Source organism: Plecotus auritus (assembly GCF_963455305.1).
Source record: "Plecotus auritus genome assembly, chromosome: 8".
NCBI lineage: Eukaryota > Metazoa > Chordata > Mammalia > Chiroptera > Vespertilionidae > Plecotus > Plecotus auritus.
Window position 1 is genome coordinate 13,215,751 of NC_137782.1, and position 21,740 is coordinate 13,237,490.

Sequence of the window (21,740 nt, forward strand, 5' to 3'; positions counted from 1 at the left end):
TCCAGAGGCGCCCAGGAAAACATACCCAGGCCTCGGAGGAAGACTGCTTCGATGCATGGAGCAAGAGGACCCCTTTCTTTACCACCTCGAATTCTTGTGGAGCCCATCCCAGCACACATGGGTAGTTTCACTGTCAGCTGAGGATGCATTATCTGTGCCTGCAATTCACAGCTGGGCCCTTCCCCCAGGTCATAGAAGGGACCTCGTGATGTACGAGCTGGAGTTAAACCCCAGTGCCTAACTGAAAACTGCCTCTTGCAACTCCTCCGTTTTCTTATCCTTCAATCGGGTTTTTTAAAAGGTCATCCGAGATCAACATAATATGACAGAGACAATGCGTATAAGGTGCCTAGTGTTACAGTCAGGAACTGAGGCTTCTTTCCTGCTTGGCGGGAGGGCTCACAGCTGGTGGAGGGGACACTGTGGGGAGGGACAGGGAGCTCTGTGGGTGGAAAGAGACAGCTTTTGCAAACTTAACCATTTGCTCAAGACACAACCTCATTCTTTGCCCGCCCTTCTCCCGTCCCTTTCTCTCCTGGCATCTGGGGAAGGGAGCCTGTGCTTACAGCAGGGGAACCTGGAGGGTACAGCTCAGGCCTGTGCACAGCCCTCCCTGCCCTCGTAGAGCAAGACTGTAATAGTGTCAACATGCAAATAAGTAAATAAATAAACAAACAAATAAATAAATAACATTTAAAAATATCTTAAAGTTGTGTGTGTGTGTGTGTGTGTGTGTGTGTGTGTGTGTTTTAAAGACTCATTGAGGCAGGAGTGTGCCAGGCAGGCGTCCTCTGAGAAAACTCCAGACTTGGGGAAGTCCCAAGCCCCACCCCCAGAGGTGATGGCGGTCTGGAAGGCTGAGAGAATCTGGGTTTTAACAGGCTTCCAGGTGACTCTTACTTCGTGTGGACTCTAGAGTTTGAAGCTCCTTGGCCAGGTGACGTCCCAGGGTCCCTCTCCCAGCATGGCTATTGGTGGGCAACTGCCATCAACTGTCTGGGTCTGCAGACCCGCCCACCTGCCAAGACGCCCTCTCCCTCACAGTGTGCCAGTGCCCAGAGCTCCGGGCCTCCGGTCTCAGCGCCACTGGTGCCTCTTGTGATTTATGGCTGTGCCTCCCACACATACTCCGCGAGCAGGAGAACCCAGCGCACTGAACACAAATTAAATCCAGCCCTCCTCGCCTCCCAGGTAATGGGCCCATCTGATGATAGAAGAGCTTATAAACAGCTATCGTCAAATTAATCTCAATGTCGGAGAAATAATAGCGGCCGTAAATAAGACTGAGTGTGCCTGGCTCAACAGCTTGTTAGGACACTTTATAAAACGGGGCAGCACCATTAATATTAATGCACCATCTCTTTAATTCCTCCGGCCACCTGGTGCAGAGGCTGAGCACTGGCTGAGGAGTCTCCCAGGCAGCAGGACCGCTGATCAGGGCACAAGAGGGAACCCCAGTCAAGCAGGGCTGCTGACCATTTCCCAGCCTCTTCTCTTCTTCTTTTACCTCAGCCCAAACTGACCCTGTAATTGATGCAGGATTCTCAGGGTTGGGGGGACACCAGCCAAGCTCACTCCTCCCCATGCCCCGCAGGCAGCCTCCCCACCTCACTGTCCTCCTCTCTCTCACTTTCTACTAACATGGAACTCACCCTTCAATCCCAACTTGAGACCCACCTCCTCCACCAAGCCCTCCAAACCACAGCATCCCAAAGGGACTTTGCAATATTTGTTTCATCCATCACCAGGTGGTTACAGTGGAGACTGTGATAAATCAGCTGTACTCCCTCAGGAGCCCAGACAGACACTGCCCCTCCTGGGCCCCAACATTGGCCTGTGCAGATAGCAGAGCCCTCGGGGCGGTGACATTTGGGTGCCACTGGCCCGGGCTCTCCAGCAGGCCTGGGTCCCTTAAATTTGTATTCCCTGAGATAATGTGCATAGGAACTATGGCATGTACCTGTTTGCACATCTCTGTGTGAGCAGCATGTGATTAAGTGTGTGTATGTATTTCCATCTGAGAATGTGCGTGTGTGTATATATTGTGTTCTGATCTACTGTGTACAGATAGTAATGAGTGTATATGCTGACATCCTAAATGTCTGTGGGTAGTATAAGGATGTGGATTACATGGGAGTTGTGTGGAGATGGGTGTGTGTCCGGGATGGGCAACTGGATGCACTATTCTGTGAACATGGAGTGCTACATGGACCGTGTGCAGTATGTCAAATGTAGCTGGGGGTTAAAGGCCATGGGGTCTCCCAGCTGGTAGGGAGAAAGCCCACCCCCCCAGGAATCTGGGTAAGGTCAAGAATAAAAGGCGAAGGGAAGTACTGAGCAGAGTGGGGCTTTGGTAGAAGGCCAGACCTTCCAGTGGCTGAAAGCTCCCTCCAGGGCCACCTCAGCTTCCCAGCCTCTGGCAGAGACTGCCCTAGCTGGCCAGCAAGTGTGTCATTGAGAGTGAGTGACCAGCTCACCACTGACCTCTGACCTGAGAGTCTTCTCTGGAGCAGCGAGGGATGGCACTTCTGGTTGGAAGACTAGGTGAGGGGGCCTTGAAGACAGGCAGTCACTACCTGATGAGCCACGCCTCCTCTCAGTCTCCATTTCCTCTCAGCATAAGAGAGTTACTCTGGGCCAGTCTTGAGCCTAGATGACCCAGGTCCCAAGCCAGCATTTCCCAAACTGTGTTCCATGCACCAAATTCAAGGCCTGTTTCTAGGAGACACACACACACACACACACACACACACACACCAAGTTCTGTGCTCAGATAGTTTGGAAAAATGCAGAACCAAAGGCATTTCTTTATTGTGGGACTTATCAGAGCCTTTACTGTGCTAATATGAATTGGGATTCTCCAAGATAGGGGTATAGTGTGTAGCATTTCCCAAGTTTTTGGACCATGGAACTCTTCCGCACAAACAACTTTTAATAGCTCAAGGGGTTGTGATATTAGGTTGGACAGTGTGGACAATGCTGCCTCAGGCCCCTACTTCAAGGGTCAGCTCAACACCCTTCCCCACTGTATCCTCCAGATCTCCTACAAACCCCTCCTCCGAGCTCCTCCAAGACTTCCCAGCAGTAGCCCTGATAACCCTATTATTATTATTATTATTATTATTATTATTATTATTATTATTATTATGCCTCCTCATTGTTTCATAGGGGTCTGTCAAGACTCCAGCCTTGTTTTCTAGGTCTTCAAGGGCAATGCCCAGGTCTCACCCTTAGCCCTTAGCTCAGGACACTTGGAGCTCTGGGTAGAGTGTGTGCACTTTGTTTTTGACAAAAGCCAATCAACCAGCAGCAATGCTGATCAACAGGCAACACTGCTGTGCTGACAATGAGGGGTGACAAAGCCCAGCTCCCTCACAGGACATCAGCCTCCTCCCCTGCCCCCTCTGCAGTGCTCTGCTTCTCAGTCCACCCTGTGTCTCCGCAGCCCCTCTGCCTGCAACACCCTGGTCAACCCCACACATCCTTGAAGGCTCAGCTCAGCATCAGGCCCTCCGGGCACCGCCCTCCCCAAGACGACTCCCCAGGACAGCTGAGAGAGCACCAGCCCACACTTGAAGCATACTTTCCGATGGTTCCTGTGTCTGGTTCCCACCAGACTTAGTTTCTTTAGGGCAGATAAAGCGCCTAGGAGAGTGCCAAGCACAGAGCAAGTGTGACAGGAGTGTTTGCTGTTGCCATTGTCATCCCCAGGTCTCCAGTGCCCGGCACGGTGTCTGGTCCAGTGCAGATACTCAGTGCACATCGATTAGATGAGCTGAACAAATCCATGATCAAAGCTGAGCCTCATTATAACCCTGTTGGGGGCTACAAGGATTGTTCCCATTTTACAGGTGAGAACACTGAGGCTCAGTGAAGTTTTTCCTTTCTCTTTGTTCCCCTTACCAAATTCAAAATTTCTCCTAGGAGCAGGCAGGGGATTCTGCAAGTAGAAATTCCCTAGTAGGGAGCCACATACAGTAAGAGTAGCCCTATGCTCAGTGCCAGGTGTCATGGTGGGCACATTACATCTGCCATCTCACTTGATCCTCTAACAGCCTGGCAGATAAGAATGAGTACCCCAGTCTGGAGGAAATAGAACCAATGCCCCAAGAGGAAATGTCCATTTCAGAGGGAGGTCATGATACCCCACAGCCAACCTCACCCTCTGCATGGCTCTCTCAAGGGACAGTGTGTGGACACCCTGGGAGCACTCAGGCAGTCTGGCTGGGCAGAGGGGTGTGAGAGCAGACAGAGAGTTCCAGGGGAAATGGCTAGGGCCAGGGGGATGGCAGGGAGGGAGAGACTGGAAAGGGTGGGATGACAATGAAATGAGATGGCCCAATGCTCCAGAAAACAAAACAAACAAACAAAAACAACAGAAAAAATCAGACTAGGTGACAGCCACAGGACTCCAAACATTCATCTCTGGGATCAGATCTGGGCCTACATGGGAAAAGGTGGAGGGAGCAGGTTGACCTGATAGCCTCCCCCGCCCCCCCGCCCCCCAAAACTCCTCCAGGCAGCAGAGCTACAGATCGCCCCCTCGGGGAACAGCACCAGTTCTGCCTCCTCTGGGAGGCCCTCCTGATTTCCCCAGGCTTCAGTGACCTCTCTCCCCATCCCATGTGCCAACCCTGGCCAGCTGCTTCCAGGCTGGGCTACACTTCCGGTCAGCGTGACCATGACCTGTAGCTTAGTCCGTGTGTTCTTCACCCACTTCAGGGGTGCTCAGAGGTCTTCCCAGCTAAGCTGTGTGCCAGGAGTTATCTGTGCCCCCGCTGCCCACAGCCCAAAGTAGACGTTCAGTAAATTCCTATGCAATGAAGCTAAGACGTGCCCCGGCCCTTTCCTGTCTGTTCCCTGCGCACTCATTCCCTAGAACCCCTCCCACTGTTCCAGGCACAAACAAACAGGGATGTGTGTTCCGAGGGGCAGGGCAAGCTGGGAATGGCCAGCCTTTGCAAAGCACCTCCCAGGATTTTGTGTGCCTTGTACTCTATCATAACTCTCTTTCATCCCCTCCTCCCATGATACTAAGGATAGTATTAATAATGATTAACTCCATTTTCCTGATGTAGAGACTGAGGGTCAGAGAGGTCCAAAGTCACCAGGCTTGTAGGTCGTAAGGCCAGGACTTGAACCCAAGACTGTCCGATGCCAAAGAGTGTACATTTCTTACAAGTGCTTAGTCTCCCCTAACCGTCCTCGGGGAGCCCCAGGAAGTGCAGCCTGGTCGGGGAGCAGGCCTCAAAGTCCAAGGGCCTGAGTTTCTATTTGGGGAGATAAAAATGTTTTGGAAACAGAAAATGGTGATGGATGTACTTAAATGCCCCTGAATCGCACACTATAAAAGGGGCTTAAATGGCAAATTGTATGCCAAATATATTTCGCCACAGTAAAGAGGGGAGTCCTAGAGAACCAGGACAGCCCTTGCTGGGCGTCGCCCGCAGGAGGGCCTCCCTCACACACCCGTTCACAGGGCTCCTCTCCATCCTCTGACTTTCCCCTGGGACCCTCGCTCCCAGTTCTGGCCCTGGCTCTCCAGACTCGATACAGTGGATCAGCACCACCGCTTCTCCCTCTGCCCAGTTAAAGCCCATGCTGCCTCCAGCCTCGCCCAGAAAGTGCCCTTGTCCTCCCCGGTGGGGCTGCTGGAGCTCAGACTGCTTCCCATGGCCTCGGGCCTCAGGGGCAACGGACCGGTCCTGATGGGGCCCTTGGGAGCTGGCTTGGCGACTCCAGCCACTGGACAGACTTGGGTTTCTAGCACTCAGAGCGCTCCTCACACTTCCCTAGAAGTGCCTGAATGTCATAGGGGTGCGATGCGACCCCGTCCCCCAGCCCCCAGCCGTGGGGGCATGGCTGGGGCTGGCCTTCCCGAATGAATATGTCATCGAAGTTCCATGTTTTCATCAAACGTTCATGCAAAATTTGCAACTGGTGACATAAGAGTTCCTTGTTTAGTTTAATATAAAAATCACCTTTTCCCCAAATTTAGCAGTAAAACAGGAAGCCAGGCTGTGTTTACCCTGTGGGGTGGCGAGGCTCTTTTTAGCCCTGAGCAGAGGGTCTGCTCACGGTCTGTCACACCCCTGGCCAGGCCCTTCTCTGGTCTGGATGCGCCCACCCACCCACGTCAGCACAAGGCAGGACTGGGCAGGTATGGGCACAGACCTGGTGGGTACCCACATGATGAGTGGCACCTGCCGAGGAGCGAGATAGCAGAGCAGGTCTCTAACTTCCTCCTCCCACCTTCCCACCCTTTCTGCTCCTTCTCGCGCCCCCCTTCCCCCCCCCCCCCCCCCGAAGAAGCTTGCACTGGTCAGGGACCCTATAGGATGGGATGGGATGGGACAGAACAGGAAAACGTCACCCCAGGTTCACATCTGGGCTTCTCCTCTACCTTCTCCATTACACTCCCAGCTCACTCCCAAGTGAGGGCAGGTCGGCTGGTGTTCCCTTCCCCACATGGCCTCTCTTCCCCTCCCCCCTCCCCTTGCCCCATTCCTCTTGGTGAGGAGACAGCTGGATTCCTGGGTCCTGGTGGGGCCCAGGCTCTCACCCATGGCCTCTTGCTGCCCTTCCCATGGTGCTCTGGGCCGACAGCTCTGTCCCCTGGGAAACCCACCTGGGCAGCCTCAGCATCTCCTCAGCATCTCCTCAGCCAAAGGAAGCCAGGCAGGAGCTGCCTCCTGGGCCCTGCCTCCCTGAGAGCAGCTGAGCGCTGCCTCCCCGCCTTCCCCGCCTTCAGGCCTCACTTCCATCTATGACCAGGGAGGTGGCGAGTGTGGGGGTGCGGGGGGAGGTGAGTCCACCAAAGGTGAGGCCAAGGCCAAGGCCAAGGCCGGGACCTACCCATCCTGGTGTCCAAAGGGGCTCCGGTGCATGCCAACCGAATCGGGCTCTGACCAGCTCATTTTGTCTCTCTCCCTGGGCACCGATTTGGGCACACATACTGCTGGGCAGTGGGTGACTTATGCAGGGAGCCTTGAAAAAGGGAGCCAGTCTGTGGGCCCCGGTCTTCCCCTGTGACAGCCTCACCTTCGCCAGGCAGATTTCTCAGCTCTGGTCAGCAGCAGCAGGCCTCATAGGTGGGGGCCTCATAGGTGGGGGTGTAGCTCTGACAGGCCCTGCATGTTCCCCTCAGTGCATTCCAGCCCTCCTCCAGGAGTGCCATGGAGGCTAAGGACCCCGTGGAAGGGCCACCCTTTGACTTAAGGAAAGCCAGTGTCTCCAGCCCTGGGGGGTGTGGGGAAGTGGGGGGTGAGGGGGGGGCCACATTAACCCATTAGTGCCCACAGGGTTTGGGAGCAAAAGCAATTGCTCTAGGAGTGGGGTGGCCTGGGAAACAGGTGCACTGTGGGCCCCTAAGCGGCGAGGAGGGGGTGGCATGGAGGCCTGGCAGCTGCGGGAGGAGAGGAGAGCAGGAGCAAGGCAAGCCGCCCGGGGAATGGGGTTGTCTGAGAGTGCCTCCCCCCTCCCCACCCACTCACAGCCCCGGAGGGGGAGCAGCAGCTGTTCAAAGCTTCCTGCCCTTCCTTGAGACAGGTGTTGGCTGAATTCTCACTTCCTCCCAGCCCGAGAGCTCCGCCCACCCCCTCCACCCGCAGCCTGGTGTTGAGTCAGCAGCACACTCACTTCCCTCCCAGGCTCCCGGAGGCCAGTGCTGCACTGCCACCACCGCCTGGGGACCAGCACCACGTGGTGACTTCCGGGAGGGCTGAGAGTCTCCCCCAGCCCGCCCCAACCCCACACCCCTCCGGACAACCTCTAAAGCAAGGGCTGCATCAGGAAGCAATGATTCTCAGGGAGCTTCTTGCTCAGAGGCCGGACCAGAGCGGCAGGGCCAGGAAGCAGGACTGACCCTAAGCTTGGGCCCCGAGGGGTCTGTGCTCAGGGCTCTGTCACAGGCCACCAGGGTAACTGCTGCTCCCCTTCCCTCCCAGGGCACAGCAACCGCGGAAGGTGCGTGCCTATCCACTGAGCGCTAAAGAGCAGGTGGGTAGGGGAGAAGGGGAGGCAAAAGGAATGGAAATGTTCTTCTCATCAAAAGGAAATCACAGCTTTTTGAAGCAGGAAGGGGCAATCAGGCCAATTCTGTCCCTTGGCAGAGAGGAAGCACAGGCACAGAGCGAGGCCACGGGTGATAGGAGAGCGGGGCTAGAAGAGGGGCTGTTCCCACGGTACTGGGTGGCCTGTCGGAGGGCTGCCGCTGTGAATAATGCACTTCATTATTGTTACTGTGGCCTCTGGTTGGCTTCGCGCTTTGTTTCATTTGCCCTGGGCACAGGATGCCCTTTCACTGATGGGGAAACTGAGGCCTGGTGGAGGAAGTGGGCTTGCTCGAGATCGCAGTGGAAGTTTGTGGCAGAACAAAGACCAGCACCCAGATCTCAGAAGAGTTTATCCAGATCTTCTTCCCTCCCCAAGCTCTCTTATCGGCCCTCCCCTCCACCTATCTGGGCCTGTCTGGAAGGGGCTGATGGTGGGCAGAGAGGCATGGGTGCTGTCAGACCTGTTCCACTGACCACCTCCTCCCAAACAGCCAAGGGAGGTGTAGGCAGACCAGCACGGAGTGGCCCTGCAACCAGGCCATTTGAGTACCTCAGAAGCCACGGAGCCTGAGGGCAGAGCCACCATCAAGTAGAATATTACGCAGCCATACACACACACACACACACACACACACACTCTAGAGGCCCAGTGCATGAAATACGTGCATGGGGGTGGTGGGTCCCTTCAGCCCAGCTTGCACCCTCTCCAATCCAAGATCCCTCAGGGGATGTCCGACTGCTGGTCTAGACCGGCAGTCAGACATCCCTCTCACAATCCTGGACCGCTGGCTCCTAATCTCTCACCTGCCTGCCTGCTTAGTCGCCCCTAACTGTCACCCCCTGCTGGCCTGATCGCCCCTCACTGCCTCTGCATGCTGGCCTGGTCGCTCCTAACTGCCCCTCGCTGCTGGCCAGGTTGCCCCCAACTGCCACCTCCTTGCCGGCCTGGTCACTCCTAACTGCCCCCCCCCCGTTGGCCTGGTCACCCCTAACTGCCCCCCTGCCAGCCTGGTTGCCCCTCATGCCCCCCCTGCCAGCCTGGTCACACCATGCAGCCTGCTTGTTCAGTCATTTGGTCGTCCCTCGGGCGGGCCTGGGCAGCTGGGGGGCTGAGGGGACTGGGGGACTCCAGAGGCAGGTGCACAGAGTGGCCAGACCCGCCTGGGGGTGGGCCTGGCCGTGCCATGCACCTGCCCTGCCGCCCCGGCGGGGCTGAGGGGACTGGATGCTGCCATCTTGTGGCTGTGGGTGCTGCCATCTTTGAGGGTGTGGCAGTCAATTAGCATATTCCCTCCTTATTGGCTGTGGGCGCCGCCATCTTTGTAAGGGTGTGATGGCCAATTGGCATATTACCTCTTTATTAGATAGGATATATGATGCTTGTGAAAATAGCCTAGCAAAACATGAAAAGGAAGGCTTGTGCTTACTCAGTTCTGCTTACTTCCTCTTACATAAGGCCCCTGTGTCAATCTTCCTTCCCATCCTTCACATCTCTGGTTTGGGCTCTGTCACCCCTGGGAGTGTGCCGTGGCCTCCTCCCTGGCCTCCGCCCCCTGGGATCACCCCGGTGTCATCAGCTGCCAAAATAAGTGGTTGAAACAGAACTCTTCCCAGAGAGCTTCCAACAGCTAACGGAGCAAATCCACACTCTATCGGGGCTTCCAGAGACAATGTCCCTTCCAGACTTTTCTCCCCCATTCTCTGGACCTCTGCTGCTTAATTCCCCTGCCAATGGTCCCAGGGCCTCCTGTAGCTGTGCAATGTGACAGGGCTGAACACGTACCCCTACACACACACATGCATACACACACCTCCCTCCTCATATACACTATCTGTTCTTGCCAACCAGAGCCACTGGCCTTGGCCAAGGTCTCACTCCTTCCCCATCCCCCACATGGAGCTCCTCCCTCCTATATACACACCACTCTTTGATGCACAGCTCAACCTCACCTCCTCAGCAAGGTCATCTCTGACTTTATTTGATCCCTGAGGCTAGTAAACGCCTACAGTTGTGGGGAATGGGATCTCCTGCTGTGTGTCTGGGCCTTCAAATACTGACAAACCCTATCAGGTAGGTATTATGATGGTCATTATTCAGTTGATGCTCAGAGCAGTGGCCTCAGTTCACCCTTCCAGGTCAAGACGGGGCTACTACTCAAACCTGAATTGCTCCAAGCTCTTTGCACCTCACCAGTCAAGTGCCCAAATCTTCTGCCCTCCATTTGGGCACTTAGGCACATAACATCTTAGACAGAATCGGATTTTCTGAGCATTCATCTCCCAGCCTCAGCATGAGCCTCAGGAGGGCAGGCACCCAGGTCTTACCTTGTTCTCATATCCCCTTTTGGTTGGCCCCAAGTAGGTATTCAATAAACACTCATTAACTAAATGAACAAACAAGTGAGTGAATGAATGACTGAACGCATGAAGGTGCAGGCCATGCGAGTGGTTCAGATGTGGGGTTATGAATGTTTGCTTTCCGCTCTGAAGTCATCTAGAAAATCTGAGTCTCTCAAGATAAGCCCTCTCCACTAGCTGCCCTCTCTCCCAATTTTCTTGGAAATATATCAGTTCATCTGTGGCTAAACCATACCAGAAACTAATAAATACTCATTCACATTCCTATTACGTTAACCCAGGAATGTTTAAAGAGCGGTTTAGATCCACAGAAAAACTAAGGCACAGGGGTCTTGTACATTGCGCAACAGTGGTTGAGTAGGACTGAGCCATCCACTGTCACCCTTGAACTGGAGTCCAGGGCCTGTGTCTCCTGTGCAGGAAAGGGGCCCCACACTGCACCTGGGTCCTGCACAAGCTGTTGCTTCCCTAGCCCAGGACACCATTCGGTTTTCCAGCGTGATGCTGCAGCCTGCTTATTTAAAGACGGGAAAGATGTTGGGGGAGGCAGGTTGGATGGGGGGGAAAGGGGGGCGGGGCAAGAGGTGAGCAAACTGCAAAAGAAGAGAAGTGGCCCAGTCTCTGTCATCTGCATATTAGGGCATGGAGACTCTTGGTGGCCTTTCCCCCTGACTTTGAATGCTCTCACCAGTATTGACTGGTTGATGGGAAGCTCTTATTTAAGACAACTCATCAATTAAATGGGCCTTATCTGATGCTGGTTTTAAGAGAGAAGTTCTCTTGTTCAGAAAGGGGAGCTGTGAACAAGAGCTGTGCTCCCTCTTGTTACAAAGGGCGGTATCGGATCTACACAACAGATGGCTTTTCCAAAACCCGGGAGTCAAAAGTTATTAAAACAGATCTATGTCAGATGGTTGAGAGGGTAGATAGAAAGTGCACTGGCTTTGTAATGATTGGACCATCCAGTTGGGAAGGTTGGGGTGGGAGGCTACTTCAAATGAATGTGTTTATTCTGACAATCTGGGTGAAAATACAGGATGCATTGGATAAGATGCTAAAACATGACTTCCCATTAACACACTAACTTTCCATATTATGACTAGGTTACTAAACCACCTTTGAAATGTCTTGATGGAATAATTCTGACACACAGAACACTATTGTAGAAAAAAAAAATCTTGGAGTTGGTCAATATTGATCTAATGAGCCACAGCTCCTTAGGACAAGAATACGGGGGATCCCCCGATTTGCAGTAGTTTTATTATTGTTGAGGGGTGGTTTATTTTATTTCTTAAACTAGGTACAAAATTTAAAGTTTCGTGTAAAGCAAAATGAAAGGAGGAGGAGGCGGGGGAGAGGAGGAGAAAAGGAAGAAAAATCCTGGAAGACCTGCATCTCTCTCCTTGTACAACTACAGCATGAGCTCCACTGGGGACTTCCGTGTGTGTCCATGTGTCACAGTAAATCAGCTCAGCTTTCCCACTCGGGCTGGGAGAGCAGGAGAACAAAGGGCTGGAGCCACAAGGGCAGCTGTGGGGGAGAGGAGAGTTCCCCCGGCCACAGAGGGGCCAGGAGCACTGTGGTCAGGCAGGGGTGCGCCTACCCAGGAAGGCCGGCAGAAGGGCAGAGGCAAGCCGGAGAGACAGCCCAGAGGAGAGAGGAGGCGTCATGTCAGCCCAAGGAAAAGCGGCTCCAAAATGATGACCCTTTGAAGGCACCGTGAATTTCTTTAATCAACTGATTTCCTTGGTGTCTAAAACACCTCATTTAGCAAGGCTTGTTCTGGGCTGACATTGAATAGCTGTAATTGACAAATGCTTGAATTGGGGTTCCACTGGGGCGGGGGGTGGGGAGGGAATACCTCTCCAATGGAATTATGGAGAAAGATGCATTGTAAGGCCACTTCTTCCAATTCAATTTCCAGGTAGGTGCTGGCTTCCTTCTTGATCCCCACCCCCTTTCCCCAACAGACAGACACACACACACACACACACACACACACACACAATGCCAAGAGATCTGGCTTTCTTTCTCAGGAGAGGCACTAGGGCCACAGATGAGACAGCTGTCAGGGACTAGGCTATAATCAGCTTTAACTGGCTCCCAGCCTGCAGAGGGCATAGACCCCTTATTCCTATGCTAACAGGTCAGGCTGCTGGCCCTGGGATGAATGCAGGGGTGATCAAATTGGTTTCTGTTCCAAACATCCTCCTTCTGCAAGATCTGCATGCAAATCTTACATCGCCAGTCCCCAAAATGTAAATATGCACACAGAAGAGGGCACTTTAAAATTCCAGATCATGACTTCAACCTCATGGGACATGTCACCGCCCCCCCCCTCCCCCCAGAATGGTTTTGAAGGACAGTCAATCAATGAGACAGTAAAGGAAAAGTTAAAACACAACTGAAAAATGAGTTTCTCAGGCAAGTCTGAAATGCTGCAAGATTGCTAGTTAAGAACAGTATCCCTTTTCTCAACTTGAGTGTTATAGCCCCTTCTCTTCACCAGCATCACAAACCGAGTGCCGTGTAACTTGGAAACCAAGATGAAATGTGGAGGCTCCTAGCTGCACAGGTGGTCAAACATAGGGGTTCTCTCTACGCAGTTGAGCTGTTTGGGTGTGACAGGACCACCGACCCTCCCATCACCTCAGAGGTCTATTGTGAAAAGATATGGACTGCATGAGATTAAGGTCACCATATCTGTACCACAACACAAAAGAAAAACGTTTAAAAAAAAAAAGGCATTCACTCGAGTCTTACAATGGGAGGTGGGAGTGGTGGGTGGGTGAGGGTGGGGATAGAAAAGCGAGGGGGGATATCTAAACAGCGGGATACGACAATAAATGGGGAAACAGCAAGAGAAAAAGCACACTAGGTTAATATAGGAAACTAGTTCTTTATTGAGAGATTGTATATTAGTATTAGTGGATTCTGTGTGTAACAATGTTGTCATGCACACGATACAAAAAAAAAGAAGAAAAAAAAAAAAAAGAAAAGAAAAGGGCTGGGTCCACCATGCTTCGAAGGGCAACAGAACAAAAGCAGCGTACAATGAGCAGATGGCCCGGGCTACACGACCACAGTGCGGTTCAGCAGGGTAACATCTCTAACCGAGCGCTGTACATTGTCAACTGGGGGATGGAAAAAAATACAGATCATGCTTTAGTTTTAGTACAAGAAAAGGTGAAAAAGATACACAACCAAAAGGATATTTGGTACAGAAAAAAATTACCCACAAAATAAGAACAGGAAGTAATTCAGCACAGCAGAACACGTTATCCCTGTTTAATGGAAAACCATTTTGCTGGGGATTCCTTTTTGGTTCTTCTTTTTTCTCCCCCCCTCCTCCCCCCCACTTTCTTTTCAGATTGCCACATGGCAATCTAGGGAGGCCACTTGTGACTTTATTTTGGAAGGGCCCTTGAAGTAGGGGCCTTATTCTTTCATTATTGTTCTGTTTTGTTTCAAGCAGGTCTGGCCAGTGAGGCCGCAGAAGAGAGACGGCTATTAAAGGGGCAGCTCTGAGGGCCAAGGCAGATGTCCAAAGATGCTCTTGACGTTTTACAATTAAACAATTAAGACACCATGGGCCATGGCTCCCCGCTAAGCCAGGGACCTTGCTGCACAAAATTTTCAGAGGCCACGGAGTAGCAGCAACTATCATTTCATCAAAGGTTTTCAGAGGTATAGTTTTATTATTTTTTGCCTCCGACTAAATGTTATCTGTTCACTTATGCCTGGGTGCTGCCAGAAAGGTAGCTGATGGTCACCCAGATAAGTGGAAAATGGGGTGCTATGGCCTCCAAGGCAAGGCAAAAGGAATCCACTTAACAGGGATTTACAGTGCAATGTACTCGGCTAAACAAGATGAAGATACAAAAATGGTTATTTCTCTACATCTATTCTGAAATGGCCTACATCCTATATTACTACAATGGAAACTAAAAAGAACAGATTTAAGCTTGCAGGCTGTCTAATAGTTTTACAAGAAGATTGTGGTTTAGGACCTTGTTGGGTTAAGCATTAGTATCCTCTATCAGAAGGTCATGAATTCTTATCACACTGTGCTCAATTTTACCCACAGCCCAGTCGTCCTCAGCCCTTGAATTTCCTGTGGGCGTGTTTGCCGTGAAAGTAAACTTTGACCTAAGGGCAGGATATTTTCTGTAGGATTTTTTTAGGGGGGTGAGTGAGGGGAGGGGGTAATTAAAAATAAAATTTAAAGACAGCTGAGCAATTTGAATTTCAAAACATGGACTCGGCATCCTGCAATGGTATTTAGAGATCGGTGGTATTAATGAGGATGATAATGATTTAATCAGTATAATTATACTTTCAGGCTCAACATCCTTCTTAATCATTTTTTAATTTCTGCCTAGTGTAATGTTCCACACTCGTTTTCAGAGGAAATGCCAAGTAATAAAACATAATTGTGATTTGGGGGATGGGGGCGTTGGCATATCAAGGGAGACCTCATCCAGCCCCCCCATTCCAATTCCTCACACACCCACTCCCCCCCACCCCCCTCCAGTGCTAGGCTGGCCTGAGATAGGGGATACTGCCGCTTAAATAGCAATGCTTCCTCAGATGGAGACAGGAGATGGTTAAGAGGGGTGTCACAATACAGCTAAATGCGGAGGCAGAGGGTCACAGCGCACACAGCAGCGAGTTGACCATTCACTGAGCTACACAATGAAGAAAAAAAAAGATTTGATAAATGCAGAATGTCATCATTCTATCATCACACAAAAAAAACTGCGGTTCAAACAGGCCTAAGAGGGTCAACCTTGCCTTTTAGGTTCTGGGGAGAGGCGTGGGGTTGGGGACAGCTGGGCAGGGAGAAAGGGGGCTGGGCTTTCCTTTTCTCGCCCAATCGGGCCCCTGGGGCGCACTAAGGCTCTGGCCCCTCGACCCCACCCCCCCCCAACCCCCCTCGGTCTTGGTGGAGCAGCCCGGTAGCTAAGGGAAGACATCATCGTGTGCCTGCGGGAGGGGAGAGGAGGGCCTTTGCCAGCAGGGATTTAAGCAGACGTGGAGTGGGAGAGGACAGAAGAAACAATTCCAAGAAGAAAAATGTGAGTCCAGAAGCAGAATACAAAAAGAATAAAAAATGAATCTAAATGCATCCCGGATTTGCTTTGGGAGGTGGGGATTTTTATTATTATTATTATTATTATTATTAAAAGAGGATGGAAGAAATGCCGGGAGAGGGAAATCAAGCTATTGTAGCAGAATGTTAGGGAAAGGGATGTGGGGAAGGGGACCGTGCAAACACACCCCATATATCACAGTTAAAAACAAAGCCGGCGCTGGCCTGCTGCTCGGTCAACGCCTGCCCCGGCAGCGGCCAGGCAGGGCAGCTCACCACCTCGTCCTCACACACAGCAACACCCAAGGGCCGGGCACCGGCTCTGGCTGGGCCCAGAGGTGCACAGCAGTGCACGTCTGACTCTCCGAGGCGCGCACACTCTTGCGCACACACGCACACGCACACACCCAAGCATTTTGAACCCGTGAATACAACTGTCATACAAAGGCAATGGGGGGTAAAGGGGGTAGCACAAGGGCAAAATACAGAAAGGATTAAAGGGAGAAAAGGATGGGACGGGAAATCATGCAAATGCCCAAGAGAGGGCTGGGGGCTAGGGCATGGGATGGGGCCAAGACCAGATCCCAGCTACCCAGCCATCCGTATCAATGGCCAAAAAATGAAATACAAACACAAACAACACAAAACACACATGTACCTTAAAAAAAAAGCACATCACAGAAAACCAAGTATGTTTACACACACACACGATCCCACGCACACGCGCGCACACAGGCATGTATCTCCGTCTGCCGATCACACAGGGCTAGGAATCAGGGGAAGGGGCTGTGACTGGGGGAATTGCGATCGCCGCAAAGAATAAAAAATGGGGCTGGGGAGGGAGGGACTCAAATTCGCCAAACCCTAACTTCACTACAAAAGCTCCCACGAGGGCGGCCGCCCCCTCACTCAGGGGTACCCCCCAAAGGGGAGCGGGGAGAAGCCACCGCTCGCCCTGCGTCCCGCGGGTGTGCCCTGAGCCCCCCGCCGCCCCAGTGCCCGCCCCCGCCCCGGTGCCCGCGGCGATCCACGCTCCGAAGCGGACCCCGAAAGGAAAAAGCGATACCTCTGTTTCGCACAGAGCCAAACACTGGAAGCACGAGATAGCCGACGTGGACCAGGACCATCCTGGCTCCTCGCGCGGCGGCGGCGGCTGCGCGCGGGCCCTTTGTGGCGCGGCTCCCGGGCGCGGGCGCGGGCGGCGGCGGGGCTGCGGGAGCCGCCGGGGCGGGAGGCGGAGCGCGGGGCGCGGGCGGCGGCGGGGCGGCGGCTGGCGGGGAGACAGATGGCCCATGGAAAGGCTCCCTTCCCGGCTCCTCTCGACATTCAAAGGCGCTGGGGCCGCAGCTGCCGCCACACAAAGGCGCGCGCAGCCAATGGGAACGGAGCGCAGCGCGGCGCGGCCTCGCCGGAACCGCGGGGGACAGCGGGGACCGCGGGCGCGCGGGTGGCGGGGGGGAGGGAGGGATGACGGCGGAGAGGGAGCGGGCGGCCAATCGCGGTGGCCCGCGGCCCAGAGCGGAGGGGTGGGGCGGGGGTCAGCCCCGGGGGACGCATGGAGCCCAGCGCGGGTCCCCGGTCGCCTGCAGCCCAGAGCACACGCGCTTGAAGCGCCCTGCACATAGCACCGAGAGGAACGTGCACTCAGACATGTGGAGGTGCGTTCGTGCGTGCGAAGAGACAGGCACGAGCGCACCAAATGCACACGACCCGGAGGTCCTTGCACACTACACGCGGGTCACTCGGGGACTTGCGCGCGTGGAGGCTGGTGCACGTGCCGCGCCTGACTGCGGACACGAGTGGAGCTGGTATGCGAGCCAGCAGCCGCACACAGAGCCCAGGCACTGTCACACAGACATGTGCACACCAAAAGCCTTGTTCATGCAGGAGGTGTGCGTGCCAAGAACGCATTCCCAAAGACACAGAGGAGAACACAATGCAGATATGTGCACAGTGCCGATATGTATGCTCCCTGCCTGCCGCACAAAGCTGGCAGTAATCATGTGTTGAATTGAAACCCACTCATCCACCAAGCTATGTGCAAACATTCTATACAGAGACATTGCCCAGAAAACCCAGTCATTCAACCAACATTCGCCCCACTCTGACACAGACACAGCCAGCCATGTGCACAGACACGCCCACTTCCACAGCAGGCAGGTACACACAGGACATCGGGGGAACTCAGCTCTTCTTGGCTCTTCAGATTCACACTTGGAGGCATAGCCACAATGTCACATGTGGTCTGTGGCTGGCCTTCCAGGTACAAGCAAGAGAAAAGCAAAATGCCCTCACCCTGCAGCCCTGTTGTCCAGCAGACTGCGAAGACTGTTCAGCACTCAGCCCACCTGCCGTGAAAACTCCCAACATGACCCTCAGATCAAGCCTGCAGTCCACACCAAGGTATGCTGAGTTCACAGGCAGAAAGACAGAGGCCATTTCCCGCATTGGGGCTTGTCTTCAAAACCCAGTGGCTCCTTGATATAATGAATCTGGTACAAACTAGATGGTAAAATTACAGAATGTGGAACTGGAAGAAATCCCATTTGTCCCAATCTGGCCCCCTTTTAGAGATGAGGAGGAGGACCATTCACTGAATATATCTGTGCCTGTGTCAGGGGGAAGGACTGATGCAGATCCTCCTGGGACCCCAACCCTTGCAGCCCAGACGGGACCTCTAAAATGCAAATGCAATCACCATGCCTGCTAGGTGCAGAGATGGGTGACAGCTTGGGGTGCTGGGGAAGGGACACCTAGGAGGGCCCTTAGCCTAGTGGGTGGGAGGTAGGGAGGGAAGGTGGGGTTGACTCCAGTTAAGTGACTTCTAAGTTGAGACTTGAAGAATGAAGAACAGGAGAAGTGAGGTGAGGCAAAGGAAGACAGCCCGGCTTTGTCAAGACAGTAACCGTATTCCCAGCAGCGACTGCAGGGCAAGATCCCAGTGCACATCTTTTCACAAACACATACATCCTCTTCCCCACCCTAAACACCCCGCTGCCCCCAGAGAACTCAGGGAGGAAGGCAGCCAGGGGACACCTCCCAAGCCTCACTCCAGAAGATCATTTCAACCTAGTCCTGCCAGCCACTCTTTCCTTTTTCCATTATCTGTCAAATAAACACAATGCCACCACTAAAAAGAATCTTAAAAATGAAAAGACTGAATACCTGGCTACTCGGAACTGTTTCCTGTACTATTTCAGGCTTTGTCAATATGCATATATATCAAATTCATCGCCATAATCTGCATATTTTTATCCTGCTTTTTAATCTTAAAATTTTACCAGAAATGTTCCTGTCCTTCTACATGATTATCTTCATAATTTTCCTTTTAAATGTTTTCATAGTATTCCAACAAGTGAGTGTACCATGAAATTACTTAATTATACTCTATTCTTAGACACTTAATTTGCTCCCAGTTTTCCATCAGACAAAAGCAATCATCAAGGAACAGATCAGCACTGTAAACCTAGGGAAATCCACCTGCTAATGTATCCTTCATATTCACACATCAGAGAAACACAAGGACAGATGCCCACATTCAATATACCAACATTCACACACAGGCACGCTAAGAAGGAATTATTGTGGATTAGGGAGGGGAGTTTCATTTTTAAGGAAATATTGGGTAAACACCTACCATTCCTCAGCCTTAATGCACTGATCTGTCTACTCCTAAAGGTTCATTGTGTGGATCATATGAGAAGATAGCTATGAAGGCTGTAAGCAGTATAGAGAATTCTAAAAACATAAATGCAGTGGTGTCTCCAAGAATGAAAATATTACTATCTTACCCACCCCTTATTTAACAAATGAGCCTGGGGCTCAGAAATGGGGTTATTAACAAGGTCACAACCGTTCTTGGCTGAGTTAGAACTGGAATCCACATTTCCCAGCACATGGCCCAGTATTGCTCTTACTTTCCATTGTCTTCCATCGTGCTGAGATGACTGCTTTCTACCTCCGCCCTCCCCGCCCCCCCATTAGTTAAAGTCCACAGAAGTACAGTAAAGCAGATTCTTGAGAACAGAAAGATTTGTAGGAATACTCCATCCATCAGGGTATTGTCTTTGTATGTTCTTCCTGCCAAAACCAACACCTAGAGCATATTTGCAGGCTTAGCATGTAAAACTCAGTAAAAAGTATAAAAAATGAAAGGTGAAGGTTAATCTATAATTCCTGATCCAAAATGGAGACCATGACCCTGTAGGGTAGAAATAGCACTGTCACCTTGAACCGTGACCCATACTTTGATGCCTCTGTCTCTCCTCCGACCACCTGCAGAAAGGGTCCTGTAGAGCATCATGTTTATGGAGCCCAGAAGCATTTGTTTCAAGAACTACTTTGGCCCTAGCCGGTTTGGCTCAGTGGATAGAGCGTCGGCCTGTGGACTGAAGGGTCCCGGTTTCGATTCCGGCCAAGGGCACATGCCTGGGTTGCAGGCTCGATCCCCAGTGTGGCACATGCAGGAGGCAGCCAATCAATGATTCTCTCTCATCATTGATGTTTCTATCTCTCTCTCCCTCTCCCTTCCTCTCTGAAATCAACTATACACACACACACACACACACACACACACACTAGAGGCCCAGTGCACAAAATTTGTGCATGGTGGGGGGCGGGGGGAGGGAGAGGGTGTGTGTCCTTCAGCCCGGCCTGCACCCTCTCACAATCCGGGATCCCTATGGGATCAGGCCTAAACCAGCAGTCAGACATCCCTTTCACAATCCAGGACCACTGGCTCCTAACCACTCACCTGCCTGTCTGCCTGATTGCCCCTAACCACTCTGCCTGCTTGCCTCATTGCCCCTAACCATTCTGCCTACCTGCCTGATTGCCCCTAACCCCTCTGCCTGCCCGCCTGATCGCCCCTAACCACTCACCTGCCTGCCTGATCACCCCTAAATGCTCGCCTGCCTGCCTGATCGCCCCTGACACCTCTGCCTGCCTAATTGCCCCTAATTGCTTCTGCCTGCCTGCCTGCCTGCCTGATCACCCCTAACCACTCTGCCTGCCTGCCTGCCTTATCATCCCTAACCACCTCTGCCTATCTGCCTTATCACCCCTAACCACTCGCCTGCCTGCCTGATTGCCCCTACCACCTCTGCCTCTGCCCCGCCGCTGCGGCTTCGCCTGGAAGGATGTCTGGAATGATGTCGGGAAGTTCATTCAGCTGTCCAGTCTAATTAGCATATTATGCCATATATATATATATATATATATATATATATATATATATATATATGTTAAATAACTATTTTGGAGCCAAACATCAGATCTGGGGTAAGACCACCATTACCCTTTACTCAACAAATGGAAATAAATCAACCACACCAGTCATGTAGACATCAAAAATTTTTCCAAAACTGAGGACAAAATTCTTGCTTTTCTCCAGGTTGTGTTGGCATCAGGTAGATACAACTTTCAAAATCTGTGCAAAACAGCTGTGCTACAATCAGTGTGATTTATGTCACAACAGCCCTCTGCTAAATATGGTGGTGATGGCGGTGGGGCGGGCGAGCAGGGAGTGTCTAGATGCAGCCTGATGCAGAAGAGGCACAGCCCCAGACACTGACAATCACAGGGCATAATCACAAGAAAATGAAGAGGATTCAAGAGGGGCTGCCCATAACCAAGGATGATGGGGAGTCAGACAGAAGTCAAAGTGGCACAGTAGGAGAGGACCCTAAAGTGTGGGTCTATTTCTAACAGCCTGAGAAAATGGGGAGACATTGAGTCAAGGAGGCAAAATATGTGCAGAGGCTCAGAAGTAAAGTAGGAGAAGGAATTGGAAAGGGGGGCAGTGGGAGAGAAAGAGAAGGGAAGGAAAAGGGAGGGAGGGAGGGCAAGAGGAAGGAGGAAGAGGAGGAGGAGAAAGAGGAGGCAAGAAGGAGGAGAGGGAGGGGGAAGGAACAGGAGAAACAGCAGCTTGGGTTGACTGAGGCTGCAGGAGGGAGTTCAATGCCCTGTGCTGAATTGGAAATTTGGAAGGTGGAATGGACAGCAGCAGTGAGGACTGGACCATGTACTCGAGTGTTCCCTACACACTCACTGAGCAGAGCCCTGTGTGCTAGGAACTGTCTCGGCGCCAAAACAGGTTTGGTCACAGGAAATGAAGAAGAACAGGGGCCCATGATCCTGCTCCACTGTAACAGAGTAAGTGCCTGAGCACCTGCTGTCCAGGTTTAAATGCTGAAGATCTCAGACCCCCTGACAGTGAGGCAGGGCCCTGTGACTGG

The 21,740-nt window shown here is 52.4% G+C and overlaps 1 protein-coding gene across 2 annotated transcripts in view; it reads right to left on the minus strand.

Moving 5' to 3' along the window:
* The window catches only part of ARK2C (arkadia (RNF111) C-terminal like ring finger ubiquitin ligase 2C), an 87,236-nt gene extending 70,366 nt beyond the window's left edge, over positions 1–16,870 (minus strand). The window contains exon 1 of one of the 2 annotated variants that reach the window (XM_080684522.1): positions 16,571–16,870. In XM_080684522.1, the coding sequence (XP_080540648.1) occupies positions 16,571–16,631 (61 nt within the window). In that variant the 5' untranslated portion in view covers positions 16,632–16,870. The remainder of the gene's footprint in view (positions 1–16,570) is intronic. The other variant, XM_080684523.1, reaches the window with a different exon arrangement.
* Positions 16,871–21,740: the final 4,870 nt, after the last annotated feature.